General features: G+C 38.5%; 1 protein-coding gene across 3 annotated transcripts in view; it reads right to left on the reverse strand.

The window, feature by feature from the left end:
* The window catches only part of LOC146451661 (arf-GAP with Rho-GAP domain, ANK repeat and PH domain-containing protein 1-like), a 41,787-nt gene that overhangs the window by 2,513 nt on the left and 17,952 nt on the right, over positions 1-21,322 (reverse strand). For 2 of the 3 annotated variants that reach the window (XM_085098717.1, XM_085098716.1), the window contains exons 17-44: positions 21,034-21,122; positions 20,321-20,414; positions 20,042-20,110; positions 19,621-19,660; positions 17,976-18,016; positions 17,752-17,779; positions 17,598-17,644; positions 16,926-16,994; positions 16,009-16,065; positions 15,490-15,596; positions 13,903-13,972; positions 13,219-13,309; positions 12,830-12,910; positions 12,159-12,293; positions 11,155-11,260; positions 10,933-11,017; positions 10,252-10,335; positions 8,645-8,674; positions 8,502-8,549; positions 8,030-8,110; positions 7,396-7,507; positions 6,922-7,028; positions 6,729-6,842; positions 6,521-6,621; positions 5,760-5,807; positions 2,915-2,978; positions 2,040-2,081; positions 575-616 (exon numbers count right to left, since the gene is read on the reverse strand). In XM_085098717.1, coding sequence (XP_084954843.1) covers positions 575-616; positions 2,040-2,081; positions 2,915-2,978; positions 5,760-5,807; positions 6,521-6,621; positions 6,729-6,842; positions 6,922-7,028; positions 7,396-7,507; positions 8,030-8,110; positions 8,502-8,549; positions 8,645-8,674; positions 10,252-10,335; positions 10,933-11,017; positions 11,155-11,260; positions 12,159-12,293; positions 12,830-12,910; positions 13,219-13,309; positions 13,903-13,972; positions 15,490-15,596; positions 16,009-16,065; positions 16,926-16,994; positions 17,598-17,644; positions 17,752-17,779; positions 17,976-18,016; positions 19,621-19,660; positions 20,042-20,110; positions 20,321-20,414; positions 21,034-21,122 — 2,082 coding nt within the window. Of the gene's footprint in view, positions 1-574; positions 617-929; positions 957-2,039; positions 2,082-2,914; positions 2,979-5,759; positions 5,808-6,520; positions 6,622-6,728; positions 6,843-6,921; positions 7,029-7,395; positions 7,508-8,029; positions 8,111-8,501; positions 8,550-8,644; positions 8,675-10,251; positions 10,336-10,932; positions 11,018-11,154; positions 11,261-12,158; positions 12,294-12,829; positions 12,911-13,218; positions 13,310-13,902; positions 13,973-15,489; positions 15,597-16,008; positions 16,066-16,925; positions 16,995-17,597; positions 17,645-17,751; positions 17,780-17,975; positions 18,017-19,620; positions 19,661-20,041; positions 20,111-20,320; positions 20,415-21,033; positions 21,123-21,322 lie in introns of all 3 variants that reach the window. The other variant, XR_014859957.1, reaches the window with a different exon arrangement.

Genomic DNA, 21,322 nt, shown 5'->3' on the forward strand with positions numbered 1-21,322 from the left:
CAAATAAACCTACAGCACATGAGAATGCTTGTGTGAACTTCAAAAATGCATTAATAATTCATAAGCCCATTGACCTATCAAATGGTCGATAAAACATCACGTGCAGTGGTTTTAAAACCTGATAAAACCTCCTCCTTATTAGTATGCGGTGTTTAATGTTTTTCTCGTATGCTAATTTCCAACGTTCACAAAAGCATCATTGTTATTAACTCTCTTGACACACGCTTTTCCAGGAATGTTTTTGAAGCCGTTCAAAAAACTCACAGCTCGTCTTTTATCGGGTCTAAATCCCGATAAAACACTGCTGCTCGTGTTTTAAACATTACATAAATTTTAGATATTATATTTGATGGTGCAACACAGTTCCCCTGAAAAGCTCGAGCGTTTCCATCATACACAACCAACATATCACAAAAGGTTGTAGACAAAAACGTGAAAAAAAAGTATGCTGGAAAGTTCATTCAACCAAATAATCGGATTGCATCAAAAAAGCGAGATTAAAGGAATATGGTGGTTGCACTTTAAACTATATAGTCATTAAACAACTAGACGACGAAACGGTTTAGCAACACACCTGTCTGCCAAGATACATTGGTAACTCTTCCGCTTGATGTCCCTGTTGAGAAAAATCGGCAATATGCGCGCAATTAACGAAAGAAAAGGGAAATCTACTGCAAGTAATGTCATTTTTGTTCTGGGCCAGTTGTCGGTATTTTCGGTTTTAGAAGTTTTGATTTGAAATCAACATATTTTCCAATTACATAAACATGGTGCAACCCACTGGCCAAAACAGCTTAACGAAATCTGAAAAACATATACTTTTTTTTAATTCTTTTTTTTTTTTTAATTGAACTATTTGTATACAATACAGCCAGCCACATAACTTACACTACGGATACTTACACAACTAGAATACAAAGAATTTTTAACTTTCTATACATTGTTTTTCAACGGGGCTAGTATACATACAAGAGTGAGAAATTATAACTAATAAGCAAGACAAATAACATGAAAAAGGAAAGTAAAATAGGAATGGCACATCCCTCGAGACGAACATATTTATCGCAGCTCACGCGCATAGTGCTGTCCATTTTGCTGTGAACTTCCTCAGTGTGTTATTGTTAAAAGCAATTGTCCATCCACAAAGGATCTTCTCATTAAGCAACAAGCTGAAGATTTCAAAACTGGGGTAGGCTTTGTTTAACCACGAAAGAAAGACGTGATATTTTGCAATGATGACATAATGATTGAGAACTAGACAAATATTTAATTCTGGCTTATAGCTATATAGAATATCCGTAGCGTTTAAGGTGACATTTTCCGATCTCTTTTCGTTCCACCAACTGATTACCATTTGCCAACAAATTTGAGTACTGGGGCATTCATATAGAACGTGAAGTAAATTTTCATGGGGGTGGCTACAACGATCACAGCTCGGAGATGTTCTCAGCTTCATTTTGTTAAATTAAAATATTTGATAGCTAGGGTTTGACCGACCAATGCACACTTGCATCGCAAGTTTAAACCTCTCCTCAATTAAGGACGGTGCCTACTATTGTTACTGTGCATACGTTCTGCACATCGCGAGATACTCGGGTTTCCTATGGGTGGTGCCTACTAATACAGGAATATTTTTGCGCGGTGTAAAACTATACGGAGAAAGAAGAACTTACCAAATGCTTTTGGTATCTCAAAAAAAATTGGGGGTAGCCATGCGTTTTTCAGAGATAATTACGCTTCAATTTAGGAAAAAATCCCATACATTGCTTTATATTTTGGCGTTTTTTAGAGATATTAATGTTTAATTATCTCTGAAAAATGCGTGGTTACCCCCAATTTTCTTTTTGGATTCCAATAGCCCTTGCTAAGATCTGCTTTTCCTGCATAGTCATAAACCGCACAAAAATACTTCGGTATTAGTAGGCACCGTCCTTAAGAATGTGAGTCAACAAAATGGTTTCCATGATTAATATTTCTACTTCGCTTAAATAGTCTTACGGAAAAGAAGTAAAAGAAAAAGAAGAAAAACATCCTGTTACCTTAGCTTCCTGCGTAGGGTCAGACCAAATGCCTTCAGGGTGCTAAAATAAACATTTTAGTTTCAATTTATCCGCTGGATAGCGACTTAGCCGCGGAATAAAGTTATCCGCTCTTTAAACGACCAGGGGCCCGTTTCTCGAAAGTCCCGGTAACTTACCGGGCCCGATAAGCGTCTTTGGTGAAAAATGTTTCTTAATTTAAGTCATTTTATGTTAGCTTTTAATACTAAATTTTAAAATCTCATAATTCTGTGAAAACATTGGCCAAGTACCACGTCTGTAATCACTGTGTAATCGGCGAAAAAACATTTCAAAATATACTTATCGGGCCCGGTAAGTTACCGGGACTTTCGAGAAACGGGCCCCAGGGCCCTAAAATGCAGGACCCATGCAGTTGTTCATAGCATTAAGATAAACCCACGATTAGTGAGAATTTTTATTCCAGTTAAACTACATCATTGAAGTTTTTGTTAAAAAGATGTTTGTGCTTCAATTTTGAAACAGACTTCCCTCTATTTTCAGCTTAAAATATGCCTTCAAAGTTATTTTCAAAGAGCGAGATAAAAAGCTCAGTTAACTTTTAATAGTGGATTAGCGTTTAGCAGCTTCCGAATAACCTGGCCCAGGTCGCGATGTTAGTTTATATTACCCTTACACAGTCATACCAAAATAAAACAACACTTAGGTCAAATTATGTCGTCTTGAGTTGAACGACTAAACTTTAGAAACTTGCATCTCGTTGTGCCTACACGTGAATTTAATCAAGAGTACGTGCGTCACGAAAAGAACACGAGTCGACGCGAGCTCAGAAATGGCGTCGTATTTGCGTCCGTTACTAAGTCATATAGAATAAAAACAACGATCATATTGTTTACCTTCATGTTAAGTATTGCTGCCAACCACCGATGCATATCTCTCTTTTCTTTTACGCAGAAATACCTATTCACACAACCAAAAGGATATCAGTGACTGAGTGGGTACAAACGCGAGGAGAATAATTGTTTTATTAACAAAACAAAAAAAAAACAACAACAACAACAAGAAATTGCTCGATCTTGATGATTTTTGCTTTGCAAGAACAACCGGAAGACATTATCATGGCAACGGTCTCTTTTTCTCCGGCATGGTATAATGGCTCATATACCATGGCCGCTAAGCCAATCCAATCTTTGGAATTGTATTTTACAACGATTCAGTTTTTAGTAATTAACAGCGCGCGTTGGATATGAGATGGTAAATAGCCAACGAGGCGCGAAGCGCCGAGTTGGCTATAACCAATCTTATATCCGACAAGCGCGAATGGAAAAATTGTTTTATTAAATTCTCCCCGTTTGGATATTGCTGTTGAAGTTTACTGAATTTTAAGTAAAAATTTCTTTCAAATTAAAACGACCGGATGTTGAGGCAACTTCCGACCAAAGCGCGCGAAACGTAATGATCACATGACACGCGCAGCTCTTTACGAACGGAGTTGAATGAAAAATCGAAAGCGAAGTAGATCGGACACAGCCGGACATTTCAAATTCAAGAAACGTTCAAGTGTACGAGTAACAACCTTTCTGAGACAAGCATTCAAGTGCTTTTGAAGTTTCCGCTCATCGAGAAGCGTAATAGCTGTGCGCATTTTAGCAAATGTTTTGCTGTGTGGTGCCGAGCGAAGGAACGGATCAAGGGCGGCTTTTTTTATGCTGAACTGAATTCCTCGCAGACGTTTTAACACACTCAACGCAAGCCGAGTCCAAGTGTACGAGGTACAATCTCACTGAGACAAGCATTCAGTGCAAGTTTTTAAACTTTAAGCTTATCAAGAAGCGTAAGAGCTGTGCTCATTTGTACAAATGTTTTGCTGAGTGGTGCCGAGCGACGGAAACGAACATTATGGCCGCCGCTCGTACGGATTTCATAGATGAACTTTTGTAACTGGAGTCCTCGTACACGCGTACAAACAGAAAGGCAGGCATTAAGCTCTTCTTGAGAAATTTCTTCGATCGAGTTTAACCTCTTACCACCACTGAGGATTTGCAAGCCATCCTGAAATTTTTGAAGGTAACCGGTTGTTATTGTTGTTGTTGTTATGTGATCTAAATCGTAAAATCGTGCAATTTTTTCTGATTTTAAAGGAAACTTCAGAGATACGTACCATTAAATAGTGTCATACCGAACTTTGTGGCTTTTATTGTTGTTATATTGAGATGGCATTGTCTGGTATTTCTTTCTTTTCTTTTCTTTTCTTTTTTCTCCATTTTTCCGAAGAAACTTTCGCTTTCCGCCGAAAACATTTTTTAGCTTAGCGACACCTGGGGCAATCGTTTTCCATATAAGGTCAAACTACAGTATATGAGCTGATAACCGGGATTTAGTGAACCAATCAGAACGCTGGAAATGCAATATCCGAGGCTGAGAATTTAATAATACATGTTATTACACGACATCGACCCTTGGTTGCGACTCAGCTTAACATACAAGTTTCAACTATCGGCATGATAAACAAAAATTAGGAGAACGGAAAAACCCGCAAGGGGATTGCCTGTACCCTCGCAGCGGAGAACAATCTCCCGGAATGGCAGCTTGTTCACAGACAAGCAAGAGGTGCTTCATTTCCCTAAGGCACCCCCACCCCCCCCCCCCCCCCAACCTCGTATCCAATTGTGTTGGTATGTATGCAACACTGAATTTTGAGTCCGTGGATGAACCTGTAAAGTGTGATCATCATTCAAACGAAAGCTTCTGAGCAAAACTTTCCAGTAGTTTATCATGCTGCACAAAATGGTTCTATCGCTTCAGTCTGTGAATAAAAATCATTAAGTGCGGACACTTAAATTAAAGCTACTGAGCAGTACTTTCCTGTGGTGCTGTTTATTATGTTGTACTAGGTGGTTCTAAGTTTTGAGTCTGTGGAAGAAACCCTAAAGTGTGATCATTCAAATGAAAGCTACCGAGCAGTACTTTCCTGTGGTGCTGTTTATTATGTTGTACTAGGTGGTTCTAAGTTTTGAGTATGTGGATGAAATCCTAAAGTGTGATCATTCAAATGAAAGCTACCGAGCAGTACTTTCCTGTGGTGCTGTTTATTATATTATACTAGGTGGTTCTAAGTTTTGAGTCTGTGGAAGAAACCCTAAAGTGTGATCATTCAAATGAAAGCTATCGAGCAGTACTTTCCTGTGGTGCTGTTTATTATGCTGTACAAGGTGGTTCTTACTTTTGAGTCTGTGGACGAAACCCTTAAGTGTGATCATTCAAATGAAAGCTACTGAGTAGTAATTTCCTGGGGTACTGTTTATTATGCTGTACAAGGTGGTTCTTACTTTTGAGTCTGTGGACGAAACCCTTAAGTGTGATCATTCAAATGAAAGCTACTGAGTAGTAATTTCCTGGGGTACTGTTTATTATGCTGTACAAGGTGGTTCTTACTTTTGAGTCTGTGGATGAAATCCTAAAGTGTGACCATTCAAATGAAAGCTACTGAATAGTTCTTTCCTGTGGTGCTGTTTAATATGCTGTACAAGGTGGTTCTAAGTTTTGAGTCTGTGGATGAAATCCCAAAGTGTGATCATTCAAATGAAAGCTACTGAGCAGTAATTTCAACTGATAACTGCCAAGATTATAAGTCAATATTTCATCACTAAGTAATAAAGTCGAAACCTGTATTTAGCGGTCACTTAGCCATTCCCCGAGGGTGACCACTTAACACAAGTTAGACTGTTTTTCATCACTAACCTGATGATTTCTTCTTGGTCTGTTTTCACAACAACAGTGAAACCGCAACTGGCAAAAATAAGACGACGAAACGTTAAAGAGAGGGAGAATAAAAAAATAAAGAGAAACGCAACTTAACCACCATACCCTCCTTTTTAAATTGAAACAAGCATTAGGAGGACGGAAGCATAAGTGGTAACACTGGTAGAAATCAGAGATTAGGGGAGCGCGTTTGACGACACGTACGACTTGTTGACACAAATGCAAGCGTTACACGAGTCAAAGCCTTGGCGATTGCGTGACTCTGCCCCTGCAAACAACAAAAGAATCTTCCAGGCGGGGGAGAGAAGGGGGGACAGTTCCGACAACAAAAACTTTCAATTTCTTGTGCATGAAAGACACAAAGCAACCAACACGCATTTAGGATTGCGTTCTTTGAACGCAATTATTTTCACATCAAAAGAACTAAATTCCTAGGATGCATACAATTGTCAGACAAACTGGCAACACCACTCAGTTCAGTTGCCATTTGGAAACCAAAGAAAAAATAAAATTTGATCATAGATTGAAAAGGTGGTGTAGCATGAGGGAAATCGAAGCAAACCTTTTATGCGAAAGCTTAATTTGAAAAGATCCACTCTAAGGCCAAAAAAACTGTTGCCAGCCTCCTTAAAATAATGCATGCAGGAGCACGCCGGCTATTTTAAAACTGACAAGTCTAGTCAGCCAGTCCTGGCAAACTCTCGTAGTGTAAAATTATGTAGGTAAAAAAGGCCGGCTACCTTGTGTCCACTCCCTTGGTAGCTTTCTCGGCTGGTACACCCACGTATAAAGTGAGCTTATGTAGCGGCCATTGTTCTGCTTTGGTAGCCTTCGAAATCAACTGATAAACAAAACAGAAACAACTTTTAGTTGAAACAAAAGTTTGTAACACTGCATCAATAAGTAGGGTTTCTCTGAGGAAACCAGCCGAAAAGAAAGTGTTGATACCCCTCTCTCCTTATTCACCAACAGATAACCATTCTTCAAACAAACGTGGGACTGCTTCCAACTTTTTTTAGGTTCCCGGATGTGCAGTGTGCCTTCCATCGAGAGCCAGCCGACCTGGAACGAGATCAAATATTCACATCACCAACTGCAAAATCCCTTTTGTAAAAAGAAAAACGAGTATCATTATATTTACATGTGGCGCAATCTGCTCCGCTATGTAGTTCTCTTTGACGACAAGGTAGTTTAAGCTTCCAAACTTGGCAGCTGTCAGGACTTTCTCACGGACTTGGAATGCACGTTCTAAAAAGAAGATATTTTACAAATAAACACACACATACTGAAAGATAGGATGGGAAGGTTTACAAGACCCCATCAAAGGCATCAGCCAAACTCTGAAAATAAACAATGACTGACCGACCGACCGACCGACCGACCGACCGATCTCACTCCACAGAAGAATTGTAAACCGCCACGAGACTATGCGATATTTGCGGTATAATTACATCTTCATTTATTAAGCTGTACAAAGGTCTTTGAGTATGTGGATCAAATTATTAGGTGTGACCAATCAAAAGGAAAGCTCTTAAGAAGTACGTTTCTGTGCTTGCTTGTTTTCTGGTATGTTGAAGATTTTTCATTTTTTGTGGTAGCGAGCTGCAGCACTCACCCATAGCTCCATCATCAATTACTTCATACAAAACCCAGTCAATGTTACGAGGTAACTTCATCTGCGATACTATCTCTGCACACACCCTTCCTGCCGTCATCTCATCAGAAACCTGGCATTGAAAAGAAAATGAGAAGCTTTTTATAAGAGCTGTTTTCTGGCTCTGTTTTCTATCGACTTCTTAAAATCACCCCTGATTAATCATAACACACGCAGCTAACGCGGTGAACCAATCAGAATTCAAAGCAAATGCTTGCAGGCGTTGTTAAGGGCGGGAAACACAAAACTGAGGCAAACGCGGGAAACAGGTCACCGGTGGCAAGCGCAGGGAAATGTGCAACCGGTGTCAAGCGCGGGAAAACGAGAGTCACGGCTGGTTGTGGTTTTACTTCCGATGGGTTAAAAAGGACATGCTTGTCGCAGGGTTTTTTTAAACCAACCACATTACTGAACAAGCGCCAAAACGTAAACTAAACCTTAAGATAATCTTTCAATAAAACCGTAACTAAAACTCTAAAACCGATATAAAACCTGTCAGTCCCAATTCAAAGAAATTATTTTCCTTTCATTCACTTGACAAAACAAAAAAAATCTAGACAACAGAACAGAAACAGCAAAAAGTGGTAAGAATTACCTTCAGTCGACAAGGATTGTCATTTTTTTCTTTGACGTATATATCCAGGGTGAATTCTCCCCCTGTGCTACTATTGTTTTCCTGTAAAGAAAGATAAATTTATTGGAAAAAGATGCTTTCACCGCCCCCAAGATAAAATTACTGCGCCAGGGCTACATGCCCAAAACAAATCCAAAGTCTCTATAGGGGCAGTGTCACCTATTTTTTGTGTCACTTTGAATAGGAGGAAAACATATTTGAATCTATGGAATCAGTAAAATGATGGTTCAGTCTTGATAACAATAATTCTACTAATGCACTGAAGATAGTATTAATTATGTTCAGCAACGGATGGCTAAGATGATAATGGATTGCAACTTGAAAAAATTGGTAGGATAAACATGGTTATGTGACGTGGTCGCCTCTGCAGTTTGCCACTCTAAATCTCTCTATTGAGGTCACTGCCGTTATTCTACTTAAACGCCAACTGCACCTTTGCCTCATTCAGTTCTCTTAACTTCTTCTTGGCTAATTGGAGAGCCTAAACAACAGGAAAACAGAAGTTACGTTACTCTCAGCAACAAACAACGAAGGTAATTCAGAATATAAAGAAAACAATCAACCACCAATTTGTACCTGGTCTTTCCGGAGGTCTTCCTCGCCAACCTAGTAAGATAAAAAAAAAAAAGACACATTAAGGACGGTGCCTACTAATAACGAAGTATTTTTGCGCAGTTTATCACTTTGCGGGAAAAGCAGATCTTGGTAGCGCCTAATGAAATCCAAAAAGAAAATTGGGGGTAACCACGCATTTTTTAGAGATAATTAAGCAACAATAATTCAAAAAACCAGTAAAATACAAAGCGATGTATGGCGCTTTTTTTCCAAATTGAAGCTATATTATCTCTGAAAAATGCATGCTTACCCCCACTTTTCTTTTTGGATACCAAAATCACTTGCTAAGTTCTGCTTTCTCCGCATAGTTTTAAAGTGCGCAAAAATATCCCTGTATTAGTAAGCACCACCCATAGTATCTCGAGATGCGCAGAACGTATGCGCAGTAACAATAGTAGGCACCGTCCTTAAGGCTACGTTTCTAGGCACTTGTCAAACTTGTGCTAAATTTGTCTCACAGAACAATATAGGGACAGGAGTTGAAAAAAAATACTCTGGCGTAGAACACTCTACAATGGAGATTTGCAGCAAATTTCTTTCGACAAGACTGTTGAAAGAAGCACAAATCGGCTTTACTTTTTCGCGACATTTCAGGCAACAGAAAATTACGCTACGAATGCAGAATCAGCCAAGACAGTATAATTAATAATAAATTAATAACCACATATTATTACTGATATAATTAATATATTAATAATATTATTGATATAATTAAGAAATTACCATAAACAATAAAAGAAGCAACGTCGCTATCTAATTTTAAGAACCCTCTTAAACAACGTTTTACTAGATTTTGTCGTTAGTTTTAATCCTTCATCACAATAATTAAGTTACTGTTTTCAGTAACATGTAATGTTTAACTATTATTTGCTTTTTACTTTTATTGTACATAATTTAACCTTTTACAGTCAAACCTGTATTAAGCGGTCACCCTTGGGAATGGCTAAGTGACCGCTTAATACAGGTTGCACAGAATACATGTCAAACACAATAAAAACATTTTATATATTATTTGATAACTTGGTGTACAGTTTATGCACCAAAGCGCTCAAAAAAAGCCCCTTACTTGGTTAAGAAAGTTCGGCGATAAAATGGTATGACAAAGGAGATCATGGTACAGAAACGGACTAAGAAAACATTAACGCCACGATTGTGCAGCTCATTAGAAACTCAATTGCCTGGCACGCTATTTGTTACCATATTTAAGTGGTTTGCTTTGTCAAAGTGACTGTTTAAAACAGGTCAAGACAATAGAAACAGCTTGTTGGGACCTTGTATAGGGTGACCGCGACCGCTTAATAGAGGTCAGGATTACAGTAATTAAGGGAAGTAATTTTCGGGACTTTGACAACTGACCACTAATATAGTGCCGCTTGATACAGGTTCGACTGTATTTTGTAGTAGTCATAAATTACACAGGGCCCCTGTGGATACCCGCCTAGTACAGAAAGGGCCGCCCTGCTTAAATAAAGCCGGATGACTTGACTTGAGTTGGTTAGCCGTTTGAAGGCCACAATCGCCAAATGTTCCCAGCACCAAACTCAGTCTGTAATCAATTCTGTACTTACATCAAAGAGCCAATGATAATTCTCGATCATCTCTCCAATTATAGAGAATTCTTGATTGATTGAAGCGTCATCCATTCTGCCAGTCTGTTTAAAATAAAAATTTTAAATATGGAATCTGTTAGAAAGCTATCGTATTTTTCATGGAATTCGTTCTATTACTACCCAACGAAACAAATCACCTTCGATTGTGAAAAGAATCTGACAAATCTTTGAGACCCCCCCCCCCCCCCCCCCCCGCCCCTACAGCTTAGCGAGGGTTTGAGTGGGGTTTCAAAGAACAAGGATCTTTCATGTTCTGTACTGGACCTACACTGTATGCCTGTTTACCGAGTCTCCAAACACTGACAATTCATCCCTCGCGCGAAGTTGGGGGTATGCTTCCCCCCAAAACCTTTTTTATTTGACCCTTAACATACCATTAATATTTTGCAAGGCTCGTAGGACCAGAAAATAAGTTGCCAACAACAGAACATAACATCTATTTGCATTGTTAGCACATCGTTAGGTCCAAGATTTTATAACATAACTTAATTGAATAGACTGTCAATGCCGAACACTACATCGCTGGAAAACAACAAGACATTTAAGGTCGGTCTCCAGCTTTGAACAAACTCGTGCTCTTAAGAGCTCATACATTGTATATACTGACACGGTAATGTAAAAGAATGATTGAGTGTTTACGTTTTCATTGGACATCAGAGTTGGTCCAAATATCATGGCAACATTAGGCACTCCCATCTTATTCACAGACACTTGCTCTACCACCCTGAAAAAGAGACAAGGGAAAGCTCTCAAAAAAAATGCAAGGTAAAATAATAAAATTGCACCAAGCGCAAATGCCAGCCGTGCCTAGCGCGGGAAATCATGCCAACCGTGCCTAAGCAAAAGAAAGCCCGTGCATACTTGGTCAAATGAAAGATGATTTCTTTCAGTGTATCGTGGTTCACTTTGGGAAGTTGGTTGGTCAGATCTTTCATTGCCATCAGTCTCGTGTCACGGTCTTGATTCACTAACAATAAACAAAACAAGAAGCGTTCAAAAACTCATCAATAATTCATAAGACCATTGACCTATCAAATGGTTGATAAAACATCACGTGTAGTGGTTTTAAAACCCGATAAAACCTCCTCCTTATTAGTATGCGGTGGTTAATGTTTTTCTTGTATGCTAATTTCCAACGTTCACAAAAGCATCATTGTTATAAATACTCTTTGACACACGCTTTTCCAGGAATGTTTTTAAAGCCGTTCAAAAAACTCGCAACTCGGTCTCTTTTGTCTGTGCTCTTTATGAGCATAGGTTTTGGCCATTTTATCGAGATCGTGTGTCATCGGGATCTTCACCACCTCAAATTTCTTTAAATAAAATCAACACGCGTCGCTTTGTCAACTGTCTTGTTGGTGATGGCACACGCTCTCTCTCTCTTGTTTGATATGGTACTTTGAAAAGCAGAGGCCAATTACAGAAATACAAGGGTGTGAAGGGATGCCTTGTAAAATAAATATGTCTTTTCTTAAGCACCCACAAAATGTCTCACGATTTTTGATAACTGCAAAATTAATAATGGTATTTTTTTTTTTATTTGACTTATTTTTGCACTGTAAAGTGCATTGCATGGATCATTTCAGTTATGGTTAATGCGCTATATAAGTATTTTATTATTTATTTATCTTGTTTCATAAATGTCCTGTAATAGGGAAATGCTCAAAGTCGTAGGAATTCAAGAGAGTGATTTACGCTGTTGTAATTGAAAAAGACAGTTCTAAGGTAACAGAACAAATGCATAGAATTTATAGATTAAATATGTGGGCATCTGAAACATGAACAGGATTAATAGTTTTGAATTTTATCCAACATACTCTTCGTACAACGTGAAAGCTGATTTTGGACACTGAAACGGTACTCACTGCTAGCTGCAATGAAATGTCTGTACATGTGACCGGGGATGACTGGGTCGGGAAGCTGTCTGAGGTACTGCTTCAGCACTCCTGTGACGTCATGAACACCACACTCGTCCACACTCAGCAGGACTCTGCCGGCATCTGAAAAAAGACAAGTGTTAATTGATTGGTAACTGTTGACTGTAATATGCATCTTGGGATGCACGCGCGCAAGTCAAAAGTTTGCTTGTGTATTTATTTTGCCGGGTGTAGAATCCGCTAAAATAGTACCAAATTGGACAGTACGATTTTCGTAAAAATATTGAGAGGCCGTGGCCAGGATGAAACATAGTTAAAATTTCAGAAAGCGATCTCTCGCTTAAATGATTAAAAACTACGAGCTTTCCACTGCCCGAACTGCAGTCTTCAACGGGTAAAAATGGGTTTTTAGATTTTCGCTGCTCGATTTGTTTTGCTATTGGATCTATGCCTCGGACATTAAAAATTAATCCAGTGTTTTTCGAGTGGGGCCGATACATGTAAAACAAGCATATTTTCCGGATTGTTATCTATTGATGATTCCCTCTGTAAATTAAGATAATTATCACGATTTTGGTTCATTTGAGAGCAAAGAATCAAAGACAAAAATGACCCAAAATACCTTGATAAAAGAATCTAAAAGCATCTAATGGATTTACCTTGATCAAAGGAAGTTTTAAGTTTCTTCATAGTCAGCTGTCCTCCATTCACTCGATAAACTCCTTCCATCTCAAGACCACCTTAAAATGACCAGTAATATGTGAACATATAAAAAAAAGTCACAAATAACATTGGTTGTCAACATGGTTCTCTCTCTTTTTATTAAAAACCTGAACATTTTGATGAGAAATGCATGTTGTTAGAGAATGAAATGTCAGTCTAACTGGGGTCACCATTACTCAGAAAGGAAGAGCGCCAATGTACACATTTAGCAGCAAAAAGATCCATACAGAATGACGTGCTTACACTATAGTTGCCTTGAAAACACGTTTCTTGGAGGGGGAACTTTAACTTGAGATTTCACGGAATGTACACTATTTTAACATACCATAGGTTTCGACAAACTGCAGGCATTTTGCCACAAGATGAGGAATACCATCTGATCCTAACTCCTGCTGACTCAGCAAAACTCCAAATACCTTGAAAGAGAAAACACAGAACACATGTGTCAAGGATTCGGGACTCAGCAGGAACACATCTGGCCCCAGTTGTTCAAAGAGCGGATAATAAAATTATCCACTGGATAGGTTGCTATGCGACCGATAAAATGCGTGCAAGAATTTCCTTATAGCTCTATAATTTGTGAATAGAGTAGACGCGTGTGTCTAATTTAAGTTTGGGATTGTGTGGAAAACTTGCCAAACACGTTTGTTGGAGTACATTTGCACCGCTGGATAGAGTTATCCGCTCTTTGAACAACTGGGGTCTGGCTAACTCTGATGACTGTAGCATGAAATCCCCAGAGGAATGCTAGTTCATTTCCGTCACCCCTAACACCGTTAGCTTTCCTTCATGGAGGGACAGAAAGGACAGGATCGTTGAGACTAAGTTTCAAAGCATCAAACTTCAGTTCTGCATAAGTCTGATTCTGACCCACTATGCTAACTATACGTTGTTGTGACTACAGCAATTACTGTGAGTGAAGTGAAGCGAAGACTTTAATTACACAGTGACAAACATGGTACACTTTAGTGAATTCACCGAATCCATTGATTCACAACCAAACTTATACCTGTTTGTTTCTCAGAGCCGAGTACCAGGCCTCGAGTTCCCCCTCTGTATCTGCCTTGAGACTGTGTGTTCTAAAGATAAAAACAATACATTTACTTCAGCCATTAAATTGACAGTGATAAAAACAATAACCTTGCAGCCTATAGATTCAGCTTTTCTGAAACAGAGCAAAGCATATGTGCATATGTGAGAATCTCAAGTAGTTAGAGTCTAACCAAATGCCTGCCCCCACCCCCTCCCCCCACTTTGAGTGGGATGATAAGTTTCTCTGAAGGTTTGTCAATACACATTTGGTTCCCAGTTACGTATAGGATACGTTTTAAAATTCTACTTTTAACTTTTAAAGTACTAAATGGTATGGCACCGGCTTAAATTAGCAATTTAATTAATGTAAGAAAGCACGCACGCCATTCACTGCGCTCTAATTCAGGCACTATTCTATGACATCCAGCAGGGAAAATGAAAAAAATCCTTTGGTGACAGATCTTTTAGAGTAGCTGTGCCTATATTGTGGAACACGCTCCCAGCAAGCCTGTGCAATATTGATTCTATTTTAACTTTTAAATCTTTTCTTTAAACATATCTTTTTAAGTACGCTCTTAGCCTTTAGCGCTTAATTTACTTTATTATTGTTAAATTTAGTTTATGTACATGTTTAGTATATTCTAATATTGTAGTGCGCTTTTGATCATTGCATGTCAAAAAGCAGAATATCAATTAATACATTATTATGATTATTATTATAATTGTTATTATTATTATTATTATTATTAAATTTATTATTATTATTATTATTATTATTATTATAATTATTATTATTATTATTATTATTATTAAGAAGATATAACGAAGAGACAAAATTCTCTGTTACTCCAAGTTTCGTGCTCACGCACTCATAGAATTTTGTCTCTTTGCTATATCTTCTTATTCAAAGCTCTACACTTAAAAAGTGTATTGAGCACTGTTTAACGGCTTAAGCCACTTTATTACACCTATTATTATTATTATTATTATTATTATTATTATTATTATTATTATTATTATTATTATTATTATTATTATACACATGGCAGAAAGTATGGAAAATTGGGTTGCATTCGATTGACCATATTCTAGAATAAGAACAAGAGGAATAGCTGTTACATTATTTATTTTCTCCTTTTAGGTAAATTTCTGCAAACTTTCACTGACACATGATAACTTTGTATTCCAGTTTACTCCAAAAACCTCATCATTGTACGTATTCCTATTACAGTAGAGTCAATCAAACGCTCCCTTATTATATTTAACAATTTATTATTCCACAAGCGTGCGTTGGATATGAGATGATAGATAGCCAACAAGGCGAGTAGCGCCGAGTTGGCTATAATCATCTCATATCCAACAAGCGCAAGTGGAATAATTGTTTTATTAAAAACAATCAAGGAATAGAGCTAGATCTTACTGAAGGCAATTTAATGGTCGCCATTTCTCGGCTATGATATAATGGCTCATATACCATGGCCGCGAAGCCAATCAAATCCCTCGAATTGCATTATACAATGATTCAGTTTTTAATAAATAGTAATTATACTTTGGAGCTTCTCACTTGTCAGATGTTACAATATCCATCTGTAGCAGCTCTCCCTTCGGGCACTTCACCAGAGATATCACAGTCGCCAGGTCAATCGTAGCAAGGTCATCCTTCTCATGAGGCTACAAACAAACCATGAGCAGTTAGAACAAACAAACTATGTTGAATATTTAACGACGTAGGATGTAAAAGAACCATCAGGGACGTAACAAATCTCTGGCAGTGACCACCCCTAGTGTCTATCACAAATTCACATTCACATTAGCAGGCATTCATAACTCATTACTTCGTTAATTGTAAACTGCGCCACAAACAGTCTGGGAAAGTCTCCCACACAATGTTGAAATTATCCCTGAAAAGCCCTGAGGGGCGTGGGTGATAAAATATTTGATATTTGAACGATCAGGAGTAAGGACACCAAGCAGTGAAACTTTCAAGGCTTCTCCCTATTTAAGACTCAAAACTTAGAGCCACCTTATCTTACAGTTCACCTCAGACGTAGAAGGTTTAGAAACATTCTAAAACTCCACTCACCCCTCTCGCATACTTTAAGTGCCTATCTTTCAGCAGGAACCATTTTTTCTTCCAGGTCTAAAAACAAGTCAAAGAAGCTTGACGTCAAAGTTCAAAAAGATTTTAAAAACTAACCTGCTACTGCTGGCCTTTTTTCTAGTAGGTAATTCATAAGAATAAACCATTTTGAAATACATAAATAATTAATGCATGAAATTGTCAAAATATGAAAAAGTATTTGGGATGTATTCCTGTGACTTTAATGAAAACACACAAATTTAGTAGCTAATTAGTATTATCCCTAGGACTTTTTTCTTAAAGAAGGCAAAGATTTCCCTAAGGCCCAGTTCAGATGCCGTACTTCACATGAGCTGAATCTAATTCAATGAATGAAGTTCATGTGAAGTACAGCATCTTCAGGAATCAATTCAGAATGGCCAATCTAATTTGGATCAGCTCAACCGTTTTTGCTGTCTGGCTCAGCCAGGAATAACAGCTGTGGACCAACTTTGATTCAGACGCCATACTTCACAAGAGCCGAATCAAATGCATAAACTGACCCAAATGCCCAATTTTCTTCAGTCATAGTATGCTTCAGCGAATTAATTTTGGCTGCATTAAAGTTTGGCATCTGAATCAATTCAGCCAGGACATTAATTAATTTGGGTCTATGAAGGACAGCGTCTGAGCCAGTCTAAATTCGAATTTGATTCAGCTCATATGAAGTAAAGCGTCTGAGCTGGGCCTAAGGAGATAATTAATTTTACTGCCTATTCATCACAGGAAGAATAAACCAAAGCACCAAAATTGTGATCAAAGTATTATATCAGACATTGCCCTATGAAAAAATACATCCTAGGAAATCAACTTGTCACAAAACTTTCAAGCCAGCATAGCTGGTGGTATGGTTCAAACTTGTTAATGCTGTCGGATCTTACCCCTTCCTTCTTGTACAAGAATCCCTCCTTCTCATAAACCACTTCAACAACAGGAATGCTCTGTGAAGTCTGTGAAGTAACCAGAAATTCTGATCAGCACCACAGTGATGACACTGATGAGTAACCTGTCACCACAGACTCCTTTCTTCCCATAATGTACTTGAATGACAGGGTGGGGTAGGAGGGTGCACTGAGATCTCAGTTCCCTGCCCCCACCTTCCCCACTGCCCAAATCTCTAACTTGGTGACTCCTGCCACTTTTAACTTTTGCTATTACACCATAATAAGCAATATTGAGCAACTTTTTACATTCTTGCCACTTCCCACCAACTCACATGGCTTTTTCCCTGCATAACCTCCCTTCAAGTTCCACCCTTCCTCCCCATCTCTCACATCCCAATTCCCACCACCTGGCTTGCCCACCCCCCCCCCCCCCCCACCAATCCCTCTAAAAAAGGGACCAACAAGCTTCATGGTAAAATGAGTACTGCTTCTGTTCTGAACTCTGATTGAAGTGGGATTTTGGACTAAATACTGCAGGGAAAGAGGAAGGGGAGAAGCATAGGATTTAAGTTCCTACAACAACAACAAAAACATAGATCAAAACAATATTAATGATATCTTGATTGTAGTGCAATTTGTCAATGGAACAGAATGGAATATGATCCTCACCTCGCTGCTAACTTGTTCCTCACTGGAATTCTGCATTTCCAGTTTACCTTAAAAAGAACGTGAAAGGGAGAAATGTCAAACATATTCTCTAAAAAAACTCTTGAAAAACCTACAGACACAAGGATAAAAATATATATAAAAACAGATAGCTAACCTTCCCCACCATTTTGACGAAGCAATTCCTACAGCAAAACAAAGAGATTCAATCAGGAACTGCAATTAATACAAGTTATTTTGGGTCTGAATTCATTAACATTTTTCATTTTGATTGATCTTCAAAATATTAATTGTTATATTTTCCATCCACACACTCACAAGTTAGAACAACAAGGTGAGCAAAGATCAAACTCAGCAGAAGGAAAGGTAAGCTGTACTTACTGCTTGAAGGGTTTGTCCAGCTTCTTCAGCTAACTCAAGGGCTGTGAAAATTGGTAATGACCAAGGCAATAAAAGAGTAATTTGATTTAAAAACGACAAAATAATAACATTCTCCACATCCATGGGGGGGGGGGGGGGAGGAAAGGGGGGTAGGTAGTGTACTCAACCCAAGGTTGGGTAGCGGTTGGACACCCAGGCTTTCAAATCTTAACGAATGTTTGGTTTATAACAGTAGATAACTAATGGGAAATTGGTCACCGTAAAGAGCTTTGAGTGACAACATTTCGAGCGTTAGCCCTTTGTCTGAAAAAATTGATTCGCTCTGATGAAGGGCTAACACTCAAAGCATCAGCAATCTCTTTATGGTGGCCAAAAGACCTTCTCCAAAATGGCAGCCAAAAATTCAAATAAGTTTAAATTAAAAACGTATACCAGCACTGGAAAGAGCCCCATTACTTTAGTGACCCTGCAAAGTTTCAGCATATCAGATGTAATATCAGCTGAGAAAAGGTAAGTTGAAAAATTAAAAATTTACAGACGTTTGTATGACTGGGGGTAAGACGTATACCCCCAGTCCTACAAACGTCTGTAAATTTGTCAAATTTCATCTTCCATTTCCTTAGCTGATATAACACCTAATACGATGAACCTTTGCAAGGTTACTAAAGTTATGGTGCTCTTTCCAGTGCTAGTATGGCTCTTTCCAGTTTTTCATTCAGTTCAATTTTAACTCATTCAAATCTGTTGCCACCATTTTGGAGAAGTGTCTATTTACCTCTAGTTATCAACTCTGATGATAAACCAAACTGTTTCTACTCCCCATCGATGCAGCACCACTTTCTTTAAGAAACTAACCCCCTTACCGATTTCAAATCTTAATCCTGATAAGGACAAAAATTTTACACTTCCTTGGTCACCATTCGGGCTTAAAGGGCTAACATACCAGACCACAGTTTTCCAGGCTAGGTGGTGAGCCCAACTAGCACAATCATACTGTCTATAAGCTAGTTACTGTATTTTAAGACACTGGTTGGTGACTCTGCCAGGATTTGAACCTGTAACCTTCTGCAGTCTGGACCTTACCAACCGAGCTGGCCAGCTACACAGTAAAACAATATAGCAAAAGCTAACTGCTAACACTAAGTGTTGATCTGAATGCATTGTTGTCAGCTGATTGTGTGCTACATTCTCACCCACCCTCCCCCCCCCCCCCCGGGCCCCGGGGGGTACAAAAAAATTTAATACAGGGAGGCTCCGCCCCGAAGTCCGACCCCTTACCCTTTTATATACCATTTTTGGCAGAAAAGGTACCTCTTTCGTATACCTTCCATTGAAAAATGGTACCCCTTTCGTATACCTTCCATTGAAAAATGGTACCCCTTTCGTATACCTTCCATTGGAAAATAATGAAACGCCCTTTTAAATACCTAAATGACAGATTTCCCTACCCTTTCATATACTTCAACTCGTGAAATCCCTACCCTTTCATGTACCTGAAGCATGAACAAGGTACCCCTTTCAGGCGGAGCCTCCCCATATAGGCCATTATAGGGAGTACCCCCCCTCCTCCTCCCAGAAACACATGATGCAACTGTCTTCTCAAGTCTCTTTTGTTTGCCTGAAAATAAAACCTTCCCACACTTACGTGTTTTTTCATCCTCGACATCAGATGGAACATACCGTACCTAAGCAGTAGATAAATTGCATTATTTTAGGATCAGAATCGCCAATCAACTGCAGCGAAGGTGACTTCAAATCCTACTAAGCTTAGCCTGGGATCACAACAACGATGATGATGATGATGATGATGATGAAAGGGCGGCTTACTATAAATAAAGAAACAATCTGAATCTGCGCACTAAGCAAAGAACTGTTTGCACGACAGATTGCAAAGAATTTGTGGATTGTTGCAACTGGTGGATTGGTGATTTCAAACAGGGCAGCAGAATTATACAAACTGTTGGTTCACATATTAAGATCATGTCTTGGTGTTACTCACAAATGAGATACTAGAAAACATCAATTTCGTTCAACACACTCAAGGGGAAAATGGGGCATAGCCTTACATCAACTTTGTTGAGAATCAATTCCATTGTAGTCAGAACATCATCTGTTAGAACTGTGTCCCGCAAGAACTGAAAGGCAAAAGGAATATTATATTCAGGAGAAGAAGGTTGAACAGGGTTCCTCTGTTTGTTTGTTTTTTGTTTTTTTTTTTATTTAGATTTCCTAAATATTATACTCCTCAATTTTCTTGCCAGATAACATAATGAAAAGGTACGAAATTAGCTTCAAAACCACAAACTTACAATCATGATAAAAATCGGCACAATACTTTAATTTACCTGTCCTAAAGTGTCAGCATCTCCAAAAGCCTGGTGGTATTTGCTATATTTCTTTTCCCAGTATTTTGAATAGATAAACTCACGTCTTGCTGAGCTGCAGTACAAAAAAATCACAGGTTCAGTGCAGGTCATTTACAATATGCTCGACCTCAAAATTAGTGAATGTGCTCATATGCTCAACCTCAAAGTTAGCAAAATTAAGGTCAAAATTTGTTGAAATGACTTTGGAAGCTACATAGCCATGTGGTTTAGAGGAACTGGCTTGTAATCTGGTTTTCCCTAAATCAAGACTGCCTCTGGTGGATTTGAAACACAGTTAATATAATGTAGCACTAATTACAAATTGCTAGCCACCTCAATAAAGAAAATACAGGTATATTGGGCAGTCCAGAAAAATCCATACCTACCCCAAGGAAGTTCATCGGAAATTCCTAGGGGGAGGGGGGTCTTAAAAGTCAAAATTTTAGAAGCAAAGTATGACGCTAAACTGAAATTTCCTACGGGGAGGGAGGGTGCAAAACAAAAGACCTTCTGTGGGAGGAGTATGGATATTTTCTGGAACCGCACATTGTAAACAGCTTTCCATCAGTTGGAGTTCCTTACAGAAATGTGAGATTCCTTTCATAACATTGCCCCTAGTTAGAACTGCCACATGACATAAATATCTGTAAAATCACCAATTAAAAATGATTTGACTTTAAAATTATACATACCTATCAGCGTTAGGAGTTATTTTATCATCTTCAGGTAACTTGTGCTCCAGAAGCTGATTTGCTTTGTCATTTCCAATTTTTACCATCAGCTGTGTAAGTAAAGGAAAAAATCTAAACAGAGAGTCACAGAAAAAAGAGAGCAACACACAAAAGTATGAGTTGAATGACCATGAATGGATTGGCAGTTGAGTTTAAAAGTAAAAAGGTAAGATAGTGAGAAGAAAGTGGATGGATATAGTGCAAATGTCAAGTGCCAGACATAACTAGTTGATGACATCAATGAAATCAT

This window comes from Pavona decussata, unplaced genomic scaffold (genome assembly GCF_977016875.1).
Source record: "Pavona decussata unplaced genomic scaffold, jaPavDecu1.1 SCAFFOLD_386, whole genome shotgun sequence".
Classification (NCBI taxonomy): Eukaryota; Metazoa; Cnidaria; class Anthozoa; order Scleractinia; family Agariciidae; genus Pavona; species Pavona decussata.